Here is a 24279-nt window from a genome sequence, read left to right as displayed (position 1 = left end):
ACATCAGGCTCTGGTGCAGAGTGTGGCACCTGCTTAAGATTCTCTCTCCCCTCCAAATAAATAAATAAATAAATAAAAAGATTCTCCCTCCTACTGCCCCTCCCTTTTATCTTTATAAAAATAAAAGTACTTAAAAAAAAAAACCTAGAGTAAAGAGCAAAACATTAAAATATGAAGAAAATATAGAAGAATTTCTTCATGAGCTTGATAGGATATCACAAAACAAAAGCCTTCTAGAAGTAATATGTATAAAATCACAATTTAGGAAAAGACTGATGAATTTACTCTGAAATATAAAACTTCCATGCATCTAAAGGTAACATAAATATGATAAATGGAAAAAGGCAAAAATATCTGCCAAAAGTGCATGGCCTAAATTGGATCACAAGGGAACCTGAGACAAACTCAGATGGAGGCAAATCCTACAAAATAACTGGCCTGGACTGTTCAAAAGTATGAAGATCATAAAAGCCAAACGAGGATCGCAGAACCAGACTGGCTCCTGGGACAGAAGAAGGATACCAGTGGGACAATCAGTGAAATATGAGTAAGATCTGGTTTGAATAATGAAAGATGTTGCCATCTGGGGATCTGGGTGAAAGGTGTTGGAGGAATGCTTTGTGGTGTTTTTGCCACATTTTTTTAATAAGTCTTAGGTTATTTCAGGGTGCAAACTTAAAAAATAAAAGAATGTTTAACATAACACACAAAAGTAAAAAGACAAGCTGCAGACAGGAGTTATTTAGAACAAAACCACCAAGAGTTACGGGCACCTGGCTGGTTCAGTTGGCAGAGCATGTGATTCCTGATCTTGGGGTTGTGAGTTCAAGCCCCATGTTGGGTGTAGACATAACTTAAAAATAACATATTGGGGTGCCTGGGTGGCTCAGTTGTTTAAACATCTGCCTTCAGCTCAGGTCATGATCCCAGAGTCCTGGGATCAAGCCCCACCCCCTGCTTATGCTCTCTCTCAAATAAATAAATAAAGATATTTTTAAAATAAATAAATAAAAATAAAATCTTAAAAAAACAAAAACACCAAGGCTTAGAAGAGCACCTACCCATACACATATACAAGAGATCAACAAACATAAACGAGCGTGTATTTTCTAAAATGGCAGCAAGGCTATGAAAAGACATTGACGAAAGTACAAGTGGCCATTTGCTATGAACAGATGCCCAAGCTAACTAGTAGTCAGGGACGCATAAATTTTAAAAAGAGAAGTCATTTTTACCCATCAGAATAGGAAACAAAAGAATCTAAAGGTTAAATTAAGAACTACAAGGTTTTAAAGATTGAAAATACCTGGTATTGTCAGGCATGTCCTCAAGGGACTCCCTCTTACCCTGAAGATGGGTGTGTATGCAGGTGAAGCTATTTTACAAGGAAATCTATCCACGTCAAGAATATATGTACCCGGGAAGCCGGGGTGGCTCAGCGGTTTAGCGCTGCCTTCAGCCCAGGGCCTGATCCTAGAGACCCAGGATTGAGTCCCACGTCAGGCTCCCTGCATGGAGCCTGCTTCTCCCTCTGCCTGTGTCTCTGCCTCTCTCTCTCTGTCTCTCATGAATAAATAAATAAAATTAAAAAAAAAAAAAAACTAGAAACAACCAAAATGCCCATCTGAAAGGGGCTGGGGCAAAATAAAATGACTTATCCATTCAGTTCTGGAGATCATCAGGAATTTCTCCCTTATAAACAGAGCACTTCAGATTTTTTTTATGCAATAAAAATATGCAATAATTCTTCCCTCGCCTAGAAAACAGTGAGCTTGACAAAATGTCTAAAATATCACCAGTATTCCTAAAGCACATGGCCCTTTCATCTCAAAAGATACTTTAATCAAAATACAAGAGAGAAACAGAAGCATAGTGTCCTGCAAAACTCTCTTATTTTGCTATTGGAATAAATTATTCATGCTGAATTACTCTGTAGTATTTCGAACACAGCACAGAGGAAGCAAGCCTCTCCGTGTCAACGGAGAAGGGTTGGGAGTCACTGCTGTCAACAATCCAGATTATAAACCGGGTGTCAGGACCCTTCAGTCCTTGGAAATAGTCACTAGGTTGTGTCCACAAAGCTTTTTGTCTGCTCTCCTCAAAAGGAGGGTATCCTAATTGCTTTTTTCACTAGAAAAAGAAAAGAAACCTCATTAGCCAATATCTGATTATAACTTCATGTTACCTTGAGTAGAAAATGAGACTTTGTGGCCAGACTTTTGGCTTAATTTCTACCTCTTGAGGTTTTAGAATTTTTGTCTCACGGCCTTATGAAAAGAACTCATTCATTCCTCACATTGTGGTGAGGAGAAGTCTGTCTTGTCTGATCTGTAGCCAATGACAGCAGAAACCCCTTCTTCTGGAATCTGGTGCCACATTTTCAACGACTAGGGTCTATTTGCAAATACTGACATGGAAAGCATGTCAGGATGTCTTAAAAAGGAAAGAGAAAAGGTTGCAGAAGAATATATGAAATAGAATGCCATTGGTTTATAAAAGTATGTGCATCTGTCCATGTAAAAGCATAGAAAGAAAAAAAAAAAAGCATAGAAAGAACAAGCGGAGCATGCACCAAACTCGGAGACACAGAGAAGAGAGCAGTTTTGGAAAGACTTGGCTTCTGTTGTATGGCCTTCATTTGTTTAATCGTGTTCACTGCAGACACATTTCTGCATGTCTTTGGTAATAGGCTGTGTTTCAAAGATAAGCTTATGGGAGATGCGATGGATGTGTCTTGAGGAGTTTAGAACCTTGGGTGAGGAGAATGACCACACAAGCCATGCTGAGAGCTCTGTTTGGGAGGGACCCAGAGTCTGGCAAGGGTAAAGGAAGACTTCCAGAGACGAGGCAGCAAAGCAGAGGCCTATAGGAAGTGTAGGCGTTGGCTTGGCCAAGGAGAAGACAGAAAAGTGTTTCAAGAAGGGGAACAGCACATGCCAAGACGCAAAGACAAGACAATCTGTCCCCAAGCATGTTTTGAGGCACCCTTTGCCCTCTCTCTGGGAGCCACACACTATGATCTGGAAGGCATGGAAAAAATGAACTAACATGACATAGCCACAACAGAAAATGTTTGAGGTGAATTCCTGACAATTTTTAAAAAAACATAAATTAACTAAGAGATAAGAAGAAACAGGCAACAAACATTCAAGCTTCCCTGGTAAGGCACGAATCTGTAGGGGTGCCTGGCTGGCTCAGTCCTAAGGGGCATGGGTCTCTTGGTCTTGGATAATCGGAGTTTGAGCCCCACGTTGGGTGTAGAGATTACTTAAAAAATTTTTTTAATCTTTAAAAAAAAAAAAGTGAATCTATCAAATTTGACCCAGGAAGAGTGGGCACAAATGACATAAAAGCCACCAAGTAATATTGACAAACACAGACCTAGATTTTGGCAAAATTTGATACAGACAACACCAATGATGAGCCAAATACTTGTTGTACAACTTAACCCAAATAATAATTCATAAAGTCAAAATAATTTCAGAAACTGAAAATGAAAATGGCTAAAAGGAGTGTAACTGCCCTGCATATAACTGATCAAGGAAGTTTGCAGAACCTGTAACACCCTTCCCTGATAAGAGTTCATCGGTAGGGCCACCTGGGTGGCTCAGTGGTTGAGCGTCTGCCTTCCGCTCTGTGGTGATCCCAGGGTCCTGGGATCAAGTCCCTCATCAGACTCCCCGCAGGGAGCCTACTTCTCCCTCTGCCTATTTCTCTGCCTCTGTGTGTGTGTGTCTCCCATGAATAAATAAATAAAATCTTTTAAAAAAAGAGACAGAGAGCTCATGGGTACAGGTAAGATTCTCATTTCACTGTTAAAATTACACAGATTCAAAGTATTTAGGATGGAGGTCAGAGCCCCTGTCACTGTGAGGTAGGAGTTGCAAGCTGCTCTGATGGGCTAGAGTCTGGATGAAGAAAAGAGAAAGAGATGGGCTGGCCAGCACCAAGCAGCACCCCCAGTACCAGGCCTGGGGTGCACTGGGCAGCCCCGGGAAGCAGGCAGGGCAGATCTGGGAATAGAAAGACCCTTGTGGGGGGATGGGCTGGAGGAAAGAGGGGAGTCCAGGAGGCTGGGGTGAGAGGGCAGGTTGGGGAGGCAGAGGGGAGGGAGAGGGGGCGCCCCTGCCTGGCCTGGTACCTGGGGGAGGACTGCACTCAGCAGTAGGGCCAAGACCAAGGACCAGAGAGCAGCCCGCCAACCTGTAGATCTAGAGAAACAGCAGCCAGGGCAGTGAGGTCCCAGCTCTAATCCCTAATCCCATCCCACTGTCCCTAAAACCAGATGCCCAGGGGCGAGCAACCCATTAGGGCCATCCTGATGTGGTGCTTTTGATCAAGAAGGAAGAATCACAGGGGGCTGGAGCCCAGCAGGGAGGATCGGAGGCAGGTGGCGGGGACACTCACCGGCAGCCCACGCCCAGGAGGAAGCAGGCGAGGGCCACCAGGTCGCACTGGTTCCAGGTGTCTGAGAGGTAGAGGCTGAGGCGGCGGCGCAGCGGGGTGTGCCGGGGGCTAGGCCCGGGCCCCCGGGTGGTCAGGCTGCCCCAGCCGCCACCCAGACCCTGCCGGAACTCCTCGCAGAGCAGCGTGAAGGCCCAGAAGTAAAGCAGCAGCTCCAGGGTGCCAGGCGCCTTGGGCTGGAAGTCCATGAGTAGCACATGGGCGAAAAGCAGCAGGAAGAGGAGGTAGCTGACCACGTTGCCCATGAAAGCGGTCACTGGCGCCCCCCAGAACTGAGGCCAGCGGCGTAGGCGCGGGGGGCACCTCCTGCAGCAGCCCCTGGGCCTGCGCTGCCCCAGCACCCGCACGGCCGTCTTCTCGGGGGGCTCCGTCGGCCTGGGGGTGAGAGGGAGGGAAAGAGAAGGGCTCAGCCTGACCTCTGAGCCCCTGGTCACCATCATCAAACCTCTCACCTTTCACATCTGACCTCTAACCTTGCCTGACCTGAAACCAAGTCCCTGCCTGCCATCTCCTTGACTTTTGATCCCTGTACCTGACCTCTGACCTCTGAAATCTACCATCAAGCCTGCTGACCTTCCATCTCTGACCTTCTCCACCATCTGACCTCTGGCCCCTGTGATGACCTCTGACCCTGGTCTGACTCCAAATCCCTCTTCTTTCATCTTTATAACCTCTGACATATGTCTGACCTCAGACCATCTATATCTGACCTCTGATCCCCTCACTCTCATGACCTCGGTTCCCCAGGGTTGACAGCCCTGTACCTGAATGTTAACTTCTGACCCACAAATTCTCATGTCAGATTGTCTAGCCCAGTGTTTCCAGTATCTGACCTTGGACCATACAGCCATGTGTGGCTTCTGAATTCTGACCTTGCTCCACTCCTATCTCTGACCATTCTCGTCCCAGTTCTGACCCTCTGTCCCAATTTCATCCTGACGCTTCATTCTGACTTCAAATCAGAAATGCCAAAATGAATAATACAAATAATAATAAACCCAACAAGCTAACAGGAAAGATAAACTGCTCTGGTGAGGCATCTTCTTTTTATACACCAAGCAGGAGGATAATAACCCCAAAGCAGAAACAACCCAAATGTCCATCAACTGATCCATGGTCTATCCATACAACAGAATATTATTTAATGCTAAAAAGGAATGGAGAACATTATGAGTGGAGAATGTGAGATTACGTTACGAATGGAGAACGTAGGATGAGTGCTACAACATGGAGAAATCTTGAAAACATGATGCTAAGTTAATGAAGCCAATCTTAGAAGACCACATAGTGTATAACTTCATTCATACAAAACATCAGGAATAGGGACACCTGGGTGGCTCAGCAGTTGGGCATCTGCCTTTGGCTCAGGGCGTGATCCCACAGTCCTGGGATCAAGTCCCACATCAGGCTCCCCGCAGGGAGCCTGCTTCTCCCTCTGCCTGTGTCTCTGCCTCTGTGTGTGTGTGTGTGTGTGTGCGTGTGTGTGTGTGTGTGTGTGTGTGTGTGTGTGTCATGAATAAATAAGTAAAATCTTTAAAAAAAAATGTCAGGAATAGGGAAATTCATTGAGGAAGAAACCCAATTATTGGCTGTGAAGGGTTGGGGGGAGAGTGGAGTAAGGAGTGATTGTTAAAGGGGTACAGTTTCTTCCTGTGGTGACAAAAACGTTTTAAGATTGACTGTGGTGACGACTGCACAATTCTGTGAATATACTAAAAACTAATTATAACACCTTAGATGGCTGAGTTGATCGATATGTGGATTTTATCTCAGTAAAGTGGTTCTCAAGAAAAGGAAAGGATTAGGGATCCCTGGGTGGCTCAGCGGTTGAGAGCCTGCCTTCGGCCGAGGGCGTGATCCCGGAGTCCTGGGATCGAGTCCCACATCAGGCTCCCTGCATGGAGCCTGCTTCTCCCTCTGCCTGTGTCTCTGCCTCTCTCTCTCTCTCTGTCTCTCATGAATAAATAAATGAAATCTTAAAAAAAAAAAAAAAAGGAAAGAATTATAAAAGTGAAAGAAAAGTGAGATGCAGAGAGGACAGAAATTTCCCTAAAGTTAAGGGAAAATAGACCCAGTATTTTGCATTTCCCCTTCTGTGGGGTCCTGGGAACAAGAACATGTGGTCAGAATGCTCCCCGCCATTTCTATCTTGAATCAGGCACCACCAGGCCACACAGATTCCTGGACTCATCCCAAGCCTCCTTGGGGGAGCATCAAGGAATCCATCCTTTTACAAAGCTCGCCATGGAGGTGATTCTCCATAGTGGCTAAGAGCACAGCTTCAGGAACAAGAAGATATGGGTTCAAACCCCAGTTCTACATACTTAGCAATCACATGATCTGAGTAGTGCCTTGGTGATTTCATCTGTGAAACGGGGATAATAATACACCCTATTGCATAGGGTTGTTGAGAAAATTAAATAAATTGATTTTATTTTTTTTTAAGATTTTATTTATCTATTCATAGAGACACACAGAGAGAGGCAGAGACACAGGCAGAGGGAGAAGCAGGCTCCACGCAGGGAGCCCGACATCGGACTCGATCCCAGGTCCTTAGGATCACACCCCAGGCTGCAGGCGGCACTAAACTGCTGCACTACCGGGGCTGCCCAATAAACTGATTTTAAAAAGGATTTAGTATACTGGCTACCCTCTGTAAGTGGCTATTGTCACTTTCCTTCATCACTGTCATGGTGCTAAAGTTGGGAACTCACTAGGCAAGGACATCGTTACTGATCCTGACACTGGGGACTTCTCTCCAACCTTTTCCAGTGATTTCAGGTTTTTTTCTTAGTTTTCTCTTCTATCTTGACAAATACACTGTATTCATTGTGCATTGTCTCAGAAAAATAAATCTGCATAGATATATTTCTATTTGACTGCTCCTTGAGGTATGTAGTAGGTTTTACAGACATCTGGCTTCTGATCATGTTTCTAACAGTTACCAGAAACATTTTTTCTTCTGGGATATTGGGGGCCGGGATTCCTCCCTTTTCTCACCTAAGTGGCTAAAGTAGAAATGGAAGGTAGAAAGATAAACATAAATGTGTGAGTCTTCCTCTCTTCTTCTATTACCAGAGACTTAGACCCTGATACCTACACACCATTCAACAAAATAAATGAGAAATGCATCGATAACAGCAGGGGCAATAATAAACTCCACTGCTTAACTATTACTATGTGCTGGACACTATGATGCATTTTACACCTTATCTCCGCAAGTCCCCCCAACTGCCCCATCAGGCACTGGGGCACACTGTATTACTCTGCACCAAATATTTTGGTTCCCTCTTAGTGGGAGGATCAAGAGCTAAGGAATTACCATATGCCTCACGCTTGCCAAGGAAATATAGGCACAAGTGACATGTGTCTCTCTTCCACATGGAGGCTTTAAGAGCCAGTACCTGATTCATCATTTCTCCTTTTCCTCTGCTATGAGACCAGCAACATCTCAGCTAGGAGGGGCTCACTCATTCCAAAGTGGAATCCATACTGGAGCCGAGACACAGAGAGCCCAAAAATGGAGCATGAGAAGTAAGGCTTCGTTGTTGACAGTCACTGAGCATGTAAGATGTTTTCTTTTCTTTTCTTTTTTATTTTTTTTAAGATTTATTTACCTATTTGAGACACAGAGAGAGCAAATGCACAGTGGGAGAGGCAGAGGGAGAGGGAGACAGAATCGCAAGCAGACTCTATGCAGAGCCTGATGCTGCGCTCGATCTCATAACCTTGAGGTCATGACTTGAGCTGAAACCAAGAGTCAGGAGCTCATCTGACTGCACCACCCAGGCACCCCTAGATGCAGCACTGCCCAACCTAACCTGCCACAGGCACAACCTTCAATGCATATTCGTTTTATAGAAAAGAAAACTGAGGCTTGAGGTGAAGTCATTTCTAAGGTCAAAGTTAAGATTTGAACCCAGATCTGTTCGACTCACACCCAAGTCCCTCAGCACCTCCACTCTGTGACATTATCAGAAGTCTGATAGACTATTTGCTTAGGTCCGGGTACCTCAGCATAGAGATTAAGAGCAAAGGTCCTGGAATCAGAAAAAAAAAGATGAAAGATCCCTAAATGGGCCAAATCCACCTGATTCCTTTTGCAAGATGGAAGATTCCACTTCAAGATGGAAGTATGTATAGCATAAAGTAAACTGGTTTCCAGGGAGGACCTCCTCAGTGGCAGAACCAAAACCCAAGTCTCGAGCCTGGGGCTGCTTCCTCGGGATCTTCAGTGGCTTCACGAAGCCGTCACCCCGAAACTCCACTTCTCCCCTCTGGCTTTGTTCCCAGCACCTGGTGTTTATGAAGCTGCCTCGGATGCCCTACCTCACAGGGTGCTGGGGCTTCACTCACCCAACAGGGCCTTCTCCATTGATGCCCCGATCCTCGTCAAATTCCAGGTCCTTCTGGATGGACTCCTCTTCTGACTTCCTGGCATGAAGGAAAGCACAGAGTGAAGAACAGGAGCAGGGGCGAGGGGAAGAATTCTCCAAAGAGAGACCCAAACTTCCTCATCCAGAGACATGGCAGGGAGACAGTGAGGTGCTTTCCAGTCACCCCAAAAGAAATCTTCCCCCACAGCCATGGCCAGAGGGCAGAGGAATGCTCCCCAAAGACACTGCAGAGACACCCCCGCCCTCTACTGCTGCAAAGCTCACCTCCCAGACATGCCCCCAGCCTGGAGGACAGAAAGAGAGCAAACAGGGAGGGGAAGCACTGGAAAGACCAAGTAGGAAGGCAGCCCAAAGTGAGCAGGAAGGAGAAACTGAGCATCCCCCTCCTGCCCATCTAACCCAAGGGAACTGACCTGAAGGTGATGAGGTTGGTGTAGATGAGTGGGGGGCAAAAGAAGGTGAGAACCAAGGCCCAGATGGGAGTGGTGCTGTCCATCTCCCCCCACCACTTCTGTGTCAGCAGAGACTGTGGGGTGTGACGAGGATTAGGAGCCTGAATCGCCCCACAGCCCTCTCTAAAGACCCCAGGTAAAAACTGGGCCACAGCAGGAGCACACAGAGCAAGTGCCCAATATGCCAACTGTAACTATTGGGGGTGGGGGGCAGGGGGTCAAAGGTGAGGATGACCTGTCCCAGGTTTTAGCTGGTATAGTTAAACAGCCAACATTTATGAACACAACGTGCCAGATCCCGAGCTAAGCACTTCACACAGATCAGCCCATTTAATCCCCACCACACCCCCAGGACAGGGAAGAATGTTTTCTCCTTTTTCACAGATGGGGCAGCAGGAGGTTAAGGAAGAGGCCCAAGCTGGAATCCATGAGTTGAACCACCATTCAAAGCAATGGACTCTGGGTAATTACTTGAAATGCCAGCCAAACCATTCTGACACGTGAAGATGGGACTTCCTTTTGGGGTAAGCAGATTTCCTGTACTGAGGGTGGTACTCTCTGAGCACCTGTCAGATTTTTATTTTTTTATTTTTTTAATCAAGCTTTACACCCCAAGGTGGGGCTTGAACTCATGACCCTGCAATTAAGAGTCATGTGCTGTAACCGACTGAGCCAGCCAGGTGCCACACCCTTGTCAGATTTACACTAAGGATATTGAGAAAAGTTTTCAGATGTCAGGATGGACACTATGGGAGAGACTGTGGGGCAAGCAGGGCTTCCCCAAGGAGAGGATTTCCTCTGGGAAGGGTGGGATTACTAAACCAGAGTTAGTCTATGCCCCAAACATGAGGTAATTGTTCAGTGAGGTCATTGTAATTGTTGACATCTGGAACTGAGGACCTTTGAAGGAAATGGAAAGGACTTCCTATGGATGATGCAGGCCTTCCTATGGATGACGCAGGACTTCCTTTGGGAGAAGTGGTATTTCCTGTGGGAGTTGGGAGCAATTCCTGTGTGACAGATGGGACTTCCTGACAGGAATTTCTGTTTAGGAATAGAACTTTTCGAGAGGGTGGGCTTTGCTGTGGGAAGGTTGGCTTCCTTGTGGGAGGGGGTGGGGCTCCTTAGGGGAAAGGTAGCCATTCTGGGAGAGAATTTCTGGATCTCCAGTGGTCTCCGAGGGGGGAGGGGAAGCTGATTAAGACCATTCACTGCCCACAATGGCAGGGGCTTATTCTCCATACTTCCCAAAGTCCAGGTGGGAACTCTGTGGGATGTTGGCACCTCAGATGCTCACCTGTACCCCATCCTGGGCAAAGAAGGCACGAGCATCAGCCTGCATGGCAAGCTGGAGGCAGGTGGCATCCCCCCAGAGTGGGCAGCGTCGGAGTAGCAGGCGGGCAGCCCGTTCCTCGCTGCTGCGGTAGCACTCACCGAAAAGGTCTGGGGACAGGAGATTTATGTGAGAGAAAAGAAAGGGAGTGAGGAAAAAAAAAAAAGAAAAAGAAAGGGAGTGAGGAGATGGTGTGAGGGGAAAGATGAGGAGGGGAAGGTAAAGGCGCAGGGTTTCGGGAGGAAGAGTGGGGAGATGCACAACCCCCTGCCTGGCAGCTCCTGTCCCCACCCCCACGCACCCATGCCTTACGCACCAACGCCCAGACCCTCAAACTTGGCCGCCAGGTCCTTCCTCCGTGCTGCCTCCTCAGCTTCAGACTCCAGGCGTGCCAGCACTCGGAGCAGCATACAGGCCCCAAGAGCTGAGGCCACAGCATTGGAGCCCTGGAGAGACAGAGACAGAATCACGGATAGAGTTTAGAGTGAAGTTCACAGGGGGGCGGGGGAAGGAGGAGAGGTGGGGGTCAAGGCAAAGGGACAGAGGGACAGAACCAGAAGTCATAAGTTAACCAGGTTCATTAGAAGTCAAGGATGAGGCAATGTGTGTAGATGAATCTGGAAGAAGCTGGTCATCAGGTGAAAAGTGTCAAAAGTCAGGTAGTTCAGGGACCAAGGGCTGGGACAGAGTTAGAATGACATCAGAGGCTACAGACAGATCAAGAAGCAGCAGGAGATGTCCCCTAAAATGGCAGAGTAGAGAATTTCAAAATTCTGTCTCTCCATAAAAGCAACAGATAAGCTGGCAAAAACTGTCAGAGTCAACTTTCCCAGAATTCCAGAACTGAATATAAAACTTACAATGAACAGGAGAAAGCTCAAGGAAGAAAGAAAACACCAAGTTTCAGTAAAAGAGCATCATGACATTTTAACTCCCACTGTCAACTTCCCAGCTCAAGGGCAGCCTGGAAGGCGACAGCCCGGAAGGTGACAGCCCGCATTCCTGGTGCAAACTGTTGGTCCCCAAGGGGGCAATTCAGATATCACTCTTTTTTTCTTTTAAGATTTTTTTTTTATTCATAGAGACAGAAAGAGAGAGGCAGAGACACCGGCAAAGGGAGAAGCAGGCACCATGCAGAGAGCCTGACATCGATCCAGGGTCTCCAGGATCACGCCCTAGGCTGCAGGCGGCGCTAAACTGATGCACCACTGGGGCTGCCCTCAGATATCACTCTTAAATAATTGTGGTTCTATGTGTGGACTTAGCTGTCCTTGAAGGAACAGCTCAAGGGCTTGCCTTTGTCTCACTGTTCTTGGGGTTTCCTCCAAGCAGAAATGGCTTCCCAGGTGGTGGGAAAGCATATAAAGCATTTAAGGGCAAGCTGTATTAGCCTCAGCTGCCCAAAGCAAAGAATAACAGTCAAGTCAAGCAAAAACTGGACAGGAGAGGGAAGTGGCTGGGGAAGGAGATATTCCAAGGAATAAGGGGCTTGAAAAACTCCTATGTCTATTAGGGAAACTAGAAGGCTACACGCATGACCAATGCTGGGTGTACACTCAGAAAACACCAGAGGAAAATCCTAAGCTTTCACATCTTGCTGACCTTTTGCCTCAGTAAAAGCAGGAAGTGAAGGCTAAGGCAAACTGTAAACAGCCTGCCTAAGTATTGAAATAAAGCCCCAAGATAGAGCCAATCTGCAAACCAAAGCATTTTGCTCCCCCTCCCTCCCAGCCTGGGCATTTAAGGAATTCTCTGATGAGTCAGAGAATGAGCTAACAGAACAGGGACTTTAGTGGCCACACATGACAAGGAATACAGACCTCACATGAATAGCTTAGAAAAATCACTAAACAAACACCATTACCAATAATCTGCAACAAGCAACAACCCTGAAGGAAGGGAGTAAGCTGGTTTCTAGAGTTGCCACATTATAATACTCAAAATGTCCAGTTTTCAACGAAAAACTATGAGGCATGAGAAAAAACAGGAAAGTATGGCACATTTCCAGGAAGAAAAAGAAAGAAAAGAAAAGAAAAAAAGATCAATAGGAACTATTTCTGTGGAAGCTCAGATATTGGACTTACTACACAAAAACTTTAAATAGATTGCTTTAAATATGCTCAAAAATCTAAAGGAAATTGTGGACAAAAATGAAAGAAAGCCAGAAGGATGTCTTACCAAACAAAGAATAAAAATAAAGAGACAGAAATTATCAAAAAGGAATCAAGTAGAAATTCTGGGGTTTGGGACACCTGGGTGGCTCAGCAGTTGAGCATCTGCCTTCAGCTCAGGGTGTGATCCCAGAGTCATGGATCGAGTCCCACATTGGGCTCCCTGTATGGAGCCTGCTTCTCCCTCTGCCTATGTCTCTGCCTCTCTCTCTCTGTCTCTCATGAATAAATAAATAAAATCTTTTTTTTTAATAAATTAAATCTTCAAAAAAAAAGAAATTCTGGGGCTAAAAAGTGAAATGAAAAATTCACTAGAAGGCTCAACAGCAGTTTTGAGGAGGCAGAAGAAAGAATGCATGAACTTGAAGACAGATCAATTGAGATTATCCAGTTTGGGGTGCAGAAAGAACTAAGAATAGGGATACCTGGATGGCTCAGTCAGTTAAGCATCTGCCTTCAGCTCAGGTCATGATCTCAGGAATCCTGAGATCAAGACCCACATTGGGTCCCTACTCAGCAGGGAGCCTGCTTCTTCCTCTGCCCCTCACCCTACTTATGCTCTCTCACTCTTGCTCTTGCTCTTTCTCAATCTACGGGGTACTATCAACCATACCAATTTATGCATAATGGGAGTCCCAAAGGGAGAAGACAGTGAGAAAGGGCTAGAAAAAATATTTTGAGATATAAAGAATATTTCAAGATATATATAAAGAATATTTTCAGTTTGGGGAACTGAAACTCCCTAAATTTTGATGAAAGATGTGAATCTACATACCCAACAGCAAAGAAATTGAAGCAAGATAAGTTCAAAGAGACTCACATTGAATAATATTATAATCAGGAGCGCCTGGGTGGCTCAGTCAGTTAAGCATCTGCCTTCGGCTCAGGACATGATCTTGGGGTCCTATAATCAAGCCCTGCTTCAGGGGCCTGCTTCTCCCTCTCCTCCCTGCTCATTCTGTCTCTCACTATCTCTCTCTCTCTCTCAAATAAATAAATAAAATCTTTTAAAAATATATCATAATCAAATTGTTGAAAGGCAAAAACAAAGAGAATCTCAAAATCAGCAAAAGAGAAGTGACTCTTCATTCATAAGGAATCTCAATAAGATTAACACATAGGATTAAATAATTATAATGTGTATAATTATAAAACTATAAAACCCTCAGAAGATAACATAGGGATAAAACTTGATGACCTTGGATTTGGCAACAGTTACTTAGATATGACACCAAAAGCAAAAACAAAGAAAAACACAAATTGGACTTGATCAAAATTTAAAACTTTTGATGAATCAAAGGATGCTATGAACTGAGTGAAAAGACAACCCAAGGCAAAGGAGAATATATCTGCAAATTATATACCTGATAAGGGATTAATACCCAGAGCATATAAAGAACTCATACAATTCAACTACAAAAAACAAGACAAACAAACCAAATTTAAAAATGGACAAAGAGGGGCACTTGGGTGGCTCAGTCAGTTAAGCATCTGACTCTTGATTTCTGCTCAGGTCATGATCTCAGGGTTGTGAGATCAAGCCCCGCAGAGCCAGCCTGCTTGGGATTCTCTCTCCCTCTCCCTCTGCCCCTCCCTACTTCCCTGTCTTAAAACAAAAACAAAAACAAAAACAGGGGATCCCTGTGTGGCTCAGTGGTCTAAGCACCTGTCTTTGGCCCAGGGCATGATCCTGGAGTCCCAGGATCAAGTCCCACATCAGGCTCCCTGCGTAGGGCCTGAGTCTCCCTCTGCCTGTGTCTCTGCCTCTCTCTCTCTCTCTCTCTCTGTGTGTGTCTCTCATGAATGAATTAATAAAATCTTAAAAAAAAAAAAAAGTTTTGGGGCACCTGCGTGGTTCAGTCATTTAGGTTGGGTCACATCTAACTTTTGATTTCAGGTTAGGTCATGACCTCAGAGTCATGAGATCAAGCCCCACACTGGGCTTCATGCTGGACATGGAGCCTGCTTAAGATTCTCTCCCTTTGGGCAGTCCGAGTGGCTCAGTGGTGTGGTGTCGCCTTCAGCCCAGGGTGTGGTCCTGGAGACCCAGGATTGAGTCCTGCATTGATCCCTTCATGGAGCCTGCTTCTCCCTCTGACTGTGTCTCTGCCTCTCTGTGTGTGTGTGTCTCTCATGAATAAATAAATAAATAATCTTTTTTTAAAAAAAAGATTCTCTCCCTTTTCCTCTACTCCTCCCCACTTACTCTTACTCTCATGCTCTCTCTCTCTCTTAAAAAAAAAAAAAAAAAAAAAGATCAAAGAACTTAGCCATTTCTCAAAAGATACACAGATGGTCAATAAGCACATGCAAAGATGCTCCATGTCACCAAATAAAACACAAATAAAAACCATACTGGGATGGCAATTATAAAACAAACAAACAAACAGAAAATAACAAGTGCTGATGGAGACGTGGAGAAATTGGAACCCTTGTGCATCACTGGTGGGAATGTAAAATGGTGTAGCTGCTATGGAAAACAGTATGGCAGTTCTTCCACAACTTAAACCTAGAATAGTTATATGATCTAGCAGTTGCATACTTCGATATGTATTCAGAGCCTCAAAGCAGGGACTTGAACAGTTATTTGTACTCCAATGTTCATAGCACTATTATTCACAATAGCCAAAAAGTCAAAACAACCCATGTAACTATCAAGAGATGAAGATACATAAACAAAATGTAGTGGATTTATCAATACTACAGCACATTAATCGGTAGCAAAATGGAAGGAAGCACAGATTCATGCTACAACTTGGATGCCCCAGGAAAACACTATGCTAAGCGTAAGAAATTCAGTGCAAAGGGCCACATATAAGATGATTCTATATCTATAAGACATCCAGAATAGGCAAGTCCATAGTGGCGGGGAGCAGATCAGTCATTGCCAGGAGCTGGGGAGGGAGGATGGAGAGTCAGTGCTAAATCAGTATGAGGTTTCTTTTTAGGATGATGAAAATGTTCTGGAACTAGACAAAGGTTGCTCAATACCGTTAGTGAGTGTGCTAAAGGCAACTACTGAATTGTACAATTTGAGGTGGTTTAAATGGTGAATTTTATGTTATACAAATTTTATCCCTTTTTTAAAAGATTTTATTTATTCATGAAAAACACAGAGAGAGAGAGAGGCAGAGACATAGGCAGAGGGAGAAGCAGGCTCCATGCAGGGAGCTTGATGTGGGACTCAATCCCAGGATTCCAGGATCACGCCCTGAGCCAAAGGCAGATGCTCAACCACTGAGCCACCCAGGCATCCCTATGAATTTTATCTCAATGAAAAATAATCACTATTTAACCCATGACTTGGGCTGAAAACAACCCAAGGCTAAAGAAGTCCTGGCAAGATATTTCTATGGCATAAAAATAGGTGCTATCTTAGATCCTTTTTTTAAAAAAGATTTTTTTATTTATTCATGAGAGACACAGAGAGAGGCAGAGACATAGGCAGAGGGAGAAGCAGGCTCCCTGTAGGGAGCCCAGTGTGGGACTCAATCCGAGAACCGTGGGATCACACTCTGAGCCAAAGGCAGATGCTCAACCACTGAGCTACCCAGGCGTCCTTCCAGATCTACCTTCCTAGCTGGTGTCCTTGCTTCTAGTTTTGTCCCCTTCTACATTACAACTACAATGACGCATCTCCATTGCAAGTGTAACTATGTTTAAATGACTCCCTATCAGCTGCAGAATAACATCTCACTTCTTCATACAGGTAATCATTCTGAGAGAATGAGATCGATTCTCATGCATGAACAACCAGAAATGCCCAATACATATTGCTAACGAAAAAACAAGTTATGAGAACTGCATGATATCGGTGGGGGGAGGGGGGTGCCAGTGGTGGTGATGGGGAGCAGCAGTTGGAGTCATAGATCAGGAATGAAGGACGGGGTGGGAGTCCGAGTGACATTGGAGGTCAGGGAACCTTAAAGCTCAGGCACTGGGATCCAGTAGGAATAAAGGACAGGGATGTAGAAGAAAGCAGAATCAGAGATCAAATCAGCACTCACCATCTCCCAGAAGTACAGGGCCATCTGAGCCCTGTTCAGTAGCAGCGCCCAGAGGAGCAGGTCACTCCAGGGGGCCTGCCCGAGGATAGCGTCCAGCGCGAGATCAGAGGCGGCCCTGTCTGAGAGCAGACACAACTGCAGGAGAAGGAGGCGTGGTGAGGACTGGCCCCTACCTGACTGCCCCCCAACCACCAGCTCCACCCAGTCCAGGCACACACGTCCCCCCTGGCCCACCCCCAGGTCTCCTTCTGTGCCTCCCCTGCCTCTCCCCACCACCACCACCACCACCATCACCACCACCATCACCACCACCATCACCACCACCACCACCACCACCACCACCATGCAGGCTCTCCTTACACTCTCCCTGCAGCCTTGGCCCTGGTAGGGATCCCTGGCGCCCCCAGCGCTGTACCTTGGCGCACATGTCTCCCCCAGCAGCAACCGCAGCACCTGCCCCACGTCAGGGGGTCGGGGCTCTGCAGAGGGTTTAAGGGCTGGGGTCTTGGTCCCTGAGTGGTGGGACGCCTGGTCCAAAAGGCTACGGATGAGTGAGTTGGGGGGTGCTGCGCTGTAAAGCTGGGTCAGGCGCGTCGGGGTCAGGAAGTGGCCCACGCTAAGGCCATGGGAGACAAGCAAGCGCACGAACTCGGGCCGGTCGTTCAGGAGGGCATCCATGAGGGAGGCTTCCAGGTGGATGGACTGGCAGGGGCAGGATGGATGGGGGAAGAGATGAGCACATAGATAGAAGGCCCGGTGAGGTCAGATGTTAAGGACAAGAGGTGGAGTGCAGAGCTACTGGATAGGTGGGTGGGTGGCTGGCTGGATGGGGAGAGTGGAAACAAGATAGGAACAGATGGACAATTAAGAGAAGGCTGGACAGGCCATAATGGAAGACCGCGCCAGATGTGGAAGAAGTCAGGGAGGGAGGAGAGTGCATCCCCCTTGTCGGGATCCACAGCCCCACGGCCCTGCCCCCTCACCCGCCATTCAATGTCTCCCCGGAAGAGTTCACTCTGCGCAATGTCCACACGGTTCCAAGCCACAGCCAAACGCAACTCGTCCAGGTAAGCTGAAGCTTCAGAGCTCCCACAAGCTGAAAGTTAGAGAGAAAAGGAGTAAGGAGTCGGGGGCGGGGGCAGGGGAACTTTGGATGAATGTTTTGTTTCAATGTGAGATACCTGACATTTAAACCCCATATATAGTGGGCATTGTTGGGGGGTGTCTGGGGTCATTAAGAAGTCGGGCTATTGCAAGCATAAGGTCATTAAAATTCAGGGCAGAGGGCAGACCAGCAGTCTAGGGTCCTCAAGAAGAAAGGGGGAATCAATTATCCATTTAATGTTTATTGAGGTAGATTATGGACCAGCCAATGGGAGGGATGGAGAAAAACTGGATACAGTTCCTGCCCTGAAGGAGATCATTCCAGAGAAATGTGTCCAGGAACCACATAACTACCCTCAAAAGGACTAATGCCCTTGGAGGTGGGCACAAAATGGATAAGGACCCAGGGGAGGCTACACTCACAGAGGTGTGGAGTGATCCACGGGGCCTCCTAGAGGATGGGCATTGAGGTGGGGCTTTTGAAAGATGGGCAGGATTTGGAGGTGTGCATCTTAGATGAGAAAAGAAACTTCAAGGCAACAGGAGCGGCCTGAGCCAAGGTCTAGGTGCAAGAAAATATGAGATGTGATGGCAAATGTGAGTCACTCTGATTTCCTGGAAACATAGGGTATTTGTGAGAAGAGAGAGAAGAAAAATGAGCAGCAGAAGATGAGATTGGAAAAACTCCGAACATCAGAGGGGCTCTGGAAGACCCTGGAGGTCCTGGGGATCCCTGGGTGGCTCAGTGGTTTAGCACCTGCCTTCTGCCCAGGGCATGATCCTGGAGTCCCCGGATCGAATCCCACATCAGGCTCCCTGCATGGAGGCTGCTTTTCCCTCTGCCTATATCTCTGCCTCTCTCTCTCTCTCTCATGAATAAATAAAATCTTAAAAAAAAAAAAAAAAAAAAAAAGATCCTGGAGGCCAAAAAAAAAGCAAGAACAAAAGGCCTTTAAAACTTTGACCCTTGGGAAAAAAAAAAAAAAAAAACTGACCCTTGGGCAGCCCGGGTGGCTAAGCGGTTTGGCGCCTGCCTTCGGCCCAGGGCATGATCCTGGAGACCTGGGATCGAGTCCCATGTCGGGCTCCCTATGTGGAGCCTGCTTCTCCCTCTGCCTGTGTCTCTGCCTCTTTCTGTGTATATGTGTGTCTCTCATGAATAAATAAAATCTTAAAAAAAAAAACTTTAACCCAAAAATCAACAGATTCAAACATCTATGGTTAACGAAGAGCCTGAAAAATCTGAAGCCTCCAGTGGTTCCAAGAAGTCAAGCAAAGTCTAGACAGCTCTCAGCGCACTTGTGCCATGGAGTTAGTTTTTCCTTCTGCCTCCACTGGCTCTACATCAATTTCCAAAACAAAGGAGGGACTTTCATCACATTTTGGTTGTTTCAAAAACTGCAACTAGGCAATCCAGCGGAGTGCAGATGAACAATGGGCTCTGAGGCAGGCAGACCTCGGATCTAATCCCAGTTCCACCAATACCAATTGACGGTCTTCAGGTAAGCTGCTGGACCTTGGGAGCCTTGGTTCCCTCATCTATAAAATGGGAATAATAATGGTACCCACATTGTAGCACTGTTCTCAGTAATAACTGCGGGATGAAGTTGCAAACAGAGAGGACTCTGTGACTGGACCAGTGAAACCGCTAAGGCCAGTGCTTGAGCAAACAGGTCCAGAGAGACGCAGTCACATGTCTAGGGCCACACATATTATAATATATATAGGCTCCAAGCTGGGCATGGAACCCAACCCAGGGCTTGAACTCATGACCCTGAGATCAAGACCTGAGCTGAGATCAAGAGTTGAAGGCTTAGGGCAGCCCGGGTGGCTCAGCAGTTTAGCGCCACCTTCAGCCCAGGGTGTGATCCCAGAGACCGGGGATCGAGTCCCGCATTGGGCTCCCCGCATGGGGCCTGCTTCTCCCTCTGCCTGTGTCTCTGCCTTTCTCTCTGTATGTGTCTCTCATGAATAAATAAATTAAATCTTAAAAAAAAAAAAAGAGTTGGAGGCTTAATCAACTGAGCCCCCCAGGCACCCCTACCCTATATTTCTTTTCAAATCCCAGAAGCAAATTCACAGTGGGATTTTCTAAGATTCTATAAATCTCTCCGACTTTCCTCACTGTTTCAAGAGGAGGGGGAAAAGAAGGTTTATAATATACCGCTTTATATTCTGCCTTAATATGTCTCCCCAATTATCACCTAGATCTCCCCCCACCCTTCACGCTCACTGTGTCCCATACAGAGCTCAGCGTCTAACCCCAGAATCCACCCTCCCTGGGTTCTGCATCTCAGGGACAGCCCCTTTGTCCACCCAAGTCAAGGAGGCACATTCCTCTGCTCTGTGCTGTTCCTGCTCCTCCAGTCCTTCACATCCCCCAGCTCATCAGTCCCCAAATCCCATCCGTCTAGCCCCCTGACTCTCTCTGCCCAGCCCCACATCCCCCTGCAAGCAGGATTGGAGGATCATGGGCAAATATACACCAACTGCTCAGCACAGTGCACATGCTCTTAGAACTTTCTTTTTTTTAATTTAATTTTATTTATTTATGAGAGACACAGAGAGAGAGGCAGAGACACAGGCAGAGGGAGAAGCAGGCTCCATGCAGGGAGCCTGACATGGGACTGGGTCCCGGGTCTCCAGGATCACGCCCTGGGCCGAAGGCAGCGCTAAACCGCCAAACCGCTGAGCCACCCGGGCTGCCCCAGTGCACATGCTCTTAAGGAACATGCATCGCCTCCTCCTTCCCTCCTCACCTGTCAGAAACCCCATCCTTTCATCTCTGCTATCACTGAACCTGCCCAGCCATCTCCAATTTCCTCAGCAGAGTGGGATCCCTTCCACATCTGCAGGCAACAGACTGACAAAACTATCCCTGCAAACCACCTCTTACAGAGTCTCCCTGTTTTCTCCCCAGAGGCTTGTGAGTTAACTTCTGTGAAGTGAATCAGATTTGTTCCCTGACTTCCATTCGCTATTTACAAAATGTGTCCCCACGGGAAATGGAATTTTATTAAGAAGAGCTCCCTGGGCACCTGGGTGGCTCAATCAGTTAAACACTCGACCCTTGAGCTCAACTCAGGTCTTGATCTCAGGATTGTGAGTTCAGGCCCCCGTGTTGGGCTCCACGATGGGGAGCCTACTTAGAGAGAGAGAGAGAGAGCGCTTTCATTTATTGGCCCATCCCTGGAGACTAGGCACTGTTCATAAGCTGTCCCTGAGGCTCACAACACTCCTGCAAGATATTATCTCCACTTTTCAGAGAAAGAAACTAAGTAAGGCTCAGAGAAGGGAAGTCTCTTTCTCTCTCAAGGTCATGCAGAAAGGGAGGGGCCAAACTGGTATTCCAATTCAGCTTCATCTGACTCCAAAGTCAAAAGTTACTGCTCTTGGGGATCCCTGGGTGGCTCAGCGGTTCAGTGGTTTAGTACCTGCCTTTGGCCCAGGGCGTGATCCTGGAGTCCCAGGATCGACTCCCACATCAGGCTTCCTGCATGGAGCCTGCTTCTCCCTCTGCCTGTGTCTCTGCCTCTGTGTGTGTGTGTGTGTCTCTTATGAATAAATAAAATCTTAAAGAAAAAGTTACTGCTCTTTCTGCCACACCACAGAACATGATGGACACAGCTGGGATGGGGATCTGGGATCAAGAGCAAATTATAAATTGACACTATGCCTCCTCTTGAGACTTTTTATCTAAGTGGGTGTTTTCCCTGTTAAACTCTGACACCAGGGCACCTGGGATGGTTCAGTGGTAGAGCAACTGCTTCAGTTCAGAGCATGATCCTGAGTTCCTGGAATCAAGTCTTGCATCGGGCTCCCTATGGGAGCCCGCTTCTCCCTCTGCCTATGTCTCTGTGTCTTTCATGAATAAACAAATGAAATATTTAATAAATAAATAAATAAATAAATAAATAAATAAATAAATAGCACCTCCTCCTTGTCTCTTTACTGACAGTGGTCTCCCCTTCCACGTTTTGGTCTTCAATTTAACATAAGGTTGTGTTAAAAAAAAAAAACTCTGGTAGGATCTGTGGTCCTTCAGAGCAATAAATGGGTCTGCTTTAGTCTCTGGAGCCTGGGATGATGTTTCTGGAATGAATATCCCCATCCCCAGCCTCTACCAGATGGCCATTATGTTCCCTACCTTGGCTTTCATCATCCATTCCTGTAGTAAAATATCAGGAGTTCCTCAATGGCCACCAATGCTCTGGTTTATCTCTGACTCCCCTACTCCCCAGTGCTTAAAACATATTGGAGCCATGTAGGAAAGGAAGAAACAGTGAGTAGGTAGATAGATGGAAGGATGGATGGATGGATGGATGGATGGATAGAGAGATAGACGAATAGAAGAATAATAACTGGACGGAACTATCAATGGATATGTGGATGGCCAGGTACAAGGATGGGTGGAAGGCATGATGGATGGATCATTGGATGGATAAAAGAATGAAGGATGGATGGAATAATGAGTAGATGGAAAGATCAATGTATATAGATGGATGGATGAAAGCATGTATCTAACAGAAAGTAATGTTGATACATAATGAAAATATCTTGGGAAACTGTCCAAATAGCCCCATGCAAACCCCCGAGAACCACTTGCCAAGGGAATAATAAAAAGGAAAGAGATAAAAAAAGGAACCTAACTTTAGGTTAGAGAGAGTATGGCTAAAGTGCCCAGGCTGGGAAAGGTGTCCAAAGTTGAGCTGAGAGAGGAGGAGAATTCAGGGGTCCAAGGATTACCCTTGACAAGGGCCTTCAGAACAATGGTCTCAAATTCCTCAGGGCCATCCTCAGTTGAATAGACGGTCAACAGCTCCTTCCGGGTCATGATCCTCTCCACCTGCAGAATGCCACATTCTGCAAACCCCAACTCCACTGGGGCTGTGTCCACAGAGTCACAGGAGACCATTCCCTCCAGGACCTAGTGGTATAGATGCCCAGCACTCTCTGCTCCCAGAACCTGGGAGTCTGGGCCCCCCCGAGCCTCTCCTCTCTCAAATCCATGAGTCTGGGCCTCCAATCCCCTCTTTGCTGAGATCCAGGACTCCGAGTCCTCAGCATCCTCATCTCTCAACACTGAGGGACCCAGGTCCCCAGCTCCCTCCCATATCAGGATTCAGAGTTGAGCTCCCAGTGTCATACCTGGGCCTGTAGGACCTCAGGGTCACCTTTGGGAAAGAAACGCCTAATCCGACTCCAGGCTTCCCCTTGCAGGCTCCCTCCTCTCCCTGGAGCCAGAGTGTCTTCCAGGATCTCTGCCAGGCAATCTGCAGCTCCCCCAGACCCAGCCACCAGGAGGCAGGGGAGCTGGGCCTCAGTGGCATTCTCTATTTGCTACAGGTTAGAGGGGCAGTCAGGTCAGGGAAGGCAGGTGTTCATCCCACCCAGAGCCCAGATCCCCAGCCCTCTCCTCTCCTAAGTTTCAGGTGCCAGGAATCAGGGCCTCCAGCCACCTCCTCACTTAGACCCTTTACCTTCAACATCTTCTCATCACCATCGATCAAGAGGAGGAGCACAGGGATGTCAATTCCAGTCCCTGAGGAAAAGAGAGATGGGTGCTTGGTCACCTCCCATCAGCCTTTGCCTGGGACAGGAAAGAACCACATTTCCCATGAGTCTCTGGGACAAACTTAGCTTCTGCTTAATCCTGTGTCCTAAGGCTCACGGGAGTTGTCACATTTTCGAGCATGTTGAAAGGGACCAGATTTTGAAGACAGTAATACTTGACTTCCCAGGGGAGCAGGGGGCTGAGGCCCTGGACTCCCAAATGAGGCAGGTATTTACTACATGAGTCACTCCTGTAATTGGTTAATGACCCAGGGGGGAGGAAAGGATGGAAGGTCAAACAGAAATGCAGGAAATAAGGACTTTCTAGGGGTCCTGGCTGGCTTAGTTGGTAGAGCATGTGACTCTTGGGTTGGGATTTTGAGTTTGAATCTCATGGTGGGTGCAGAGACTACTTAAAAATAAAATCAAAGAAAGAAAGAACTATCTAATACAATAAAGACATTTCCCAAAGCCTAACAGCAAAAGCATGTAAGATAGTTTTCTACTAATTCCCAGTAAAATAACAAACAAGAAAACATTACTTCTATCCACACCCATCCAGGAGCTTTGAGCTAATGCAGTCATGCAAGAAAGTAAAATTGGAATGCAAACTAGTATTTCTTTTTAAGCTGGAAGAGACAAAGGTATCTATGGGAAGAAAACATGATTTAGATTCTTAGAAACTAGAAAGAGTCCACTCAAAATAAATAAATATTAATAAGAGAATGTAAGAGGATTGATACAGAAAAATATACACAAAAACAAAAAACTTTTCTCCAAACTAGTAATGTCTCCTAA

General features: G+C 46.6%; 1 protein-coding gene across 6 annotated transcripts in view; it reads right to left on the bottom strand.

Annotated features, from left to right (window-relative positions):
* TRPM4 (transient receptor potential cation channel subfamily M member 4) overlaps window positions 1-24279 on the bottom strand; it is a 41793-nt gene that overhangs the window by 7735 nt on the left and 9779 nt on the right. For 5 of the 6 annotated variants that reach the window (XR_012001220.1, XM_026013887.2, XM_072756860.1 and 2 more), the window contains 11 exons: window positions 23409-23470; window positions 23077-23268; window positions 22675-22774; window positions 17808-17920; window positions 17185-17526; window positions 16825-16959; window positions 10963-11092; window positions 10611-10756; window positions 9275-9387; window positions 8821-8898; window positions 4408-4839 (listed from right to left, as the gene is read on the bottom strand). Coding sequence is in view for 5 of the 6 variants with exons in the window: in XM_026013887.2 (XP_025869672.2) it covers window positions 4408-4839; window positions 8821-8898; window positions 9275-9387; window positions 10611-10756; window positions 10963-11092; window positions 16825-16959; window positions 17185-17526; window positions 17808-17920; window positions 22675-22774; window positions 23077-23268; window positions 23409-23470 (1843 nt within the window). In the remaining variant the exon portion in view is untranslated. The remainder of the gene's footprint in view (window positions 1-4407; window positions 4840-8820; window positions 8899-9274; window positions 9388-10610; window positions 10757-10962; window positions 11093-16824; window positions 16960-17184; window positions 17527-17807; window positions 17921-22674; window positions 22775-23076; window positions 23269-23408; window positions 23471-24279) is intronic. The other variant, XM_072756866.1, reaches the window with a different exon arrangement.

This window comes from Vulpes vulpes, chromosome 1, assembly GCF_048418805.1.
Source record: "Vulpes vulpes isolate BD-2025 chromosome 1, VulVul3, whole genome shotgun sequence".
Lineage (NCBI taxonomy): Eukaryota > Metazoa > Chordata > Mammalia > Carnivora > Canidae > Vulpes > Vulpes vulpes.
Note: the sequence above shows the minus strand (reverse complement) of the source record. Positions and strands in the feature narration are given on the sequence as shown.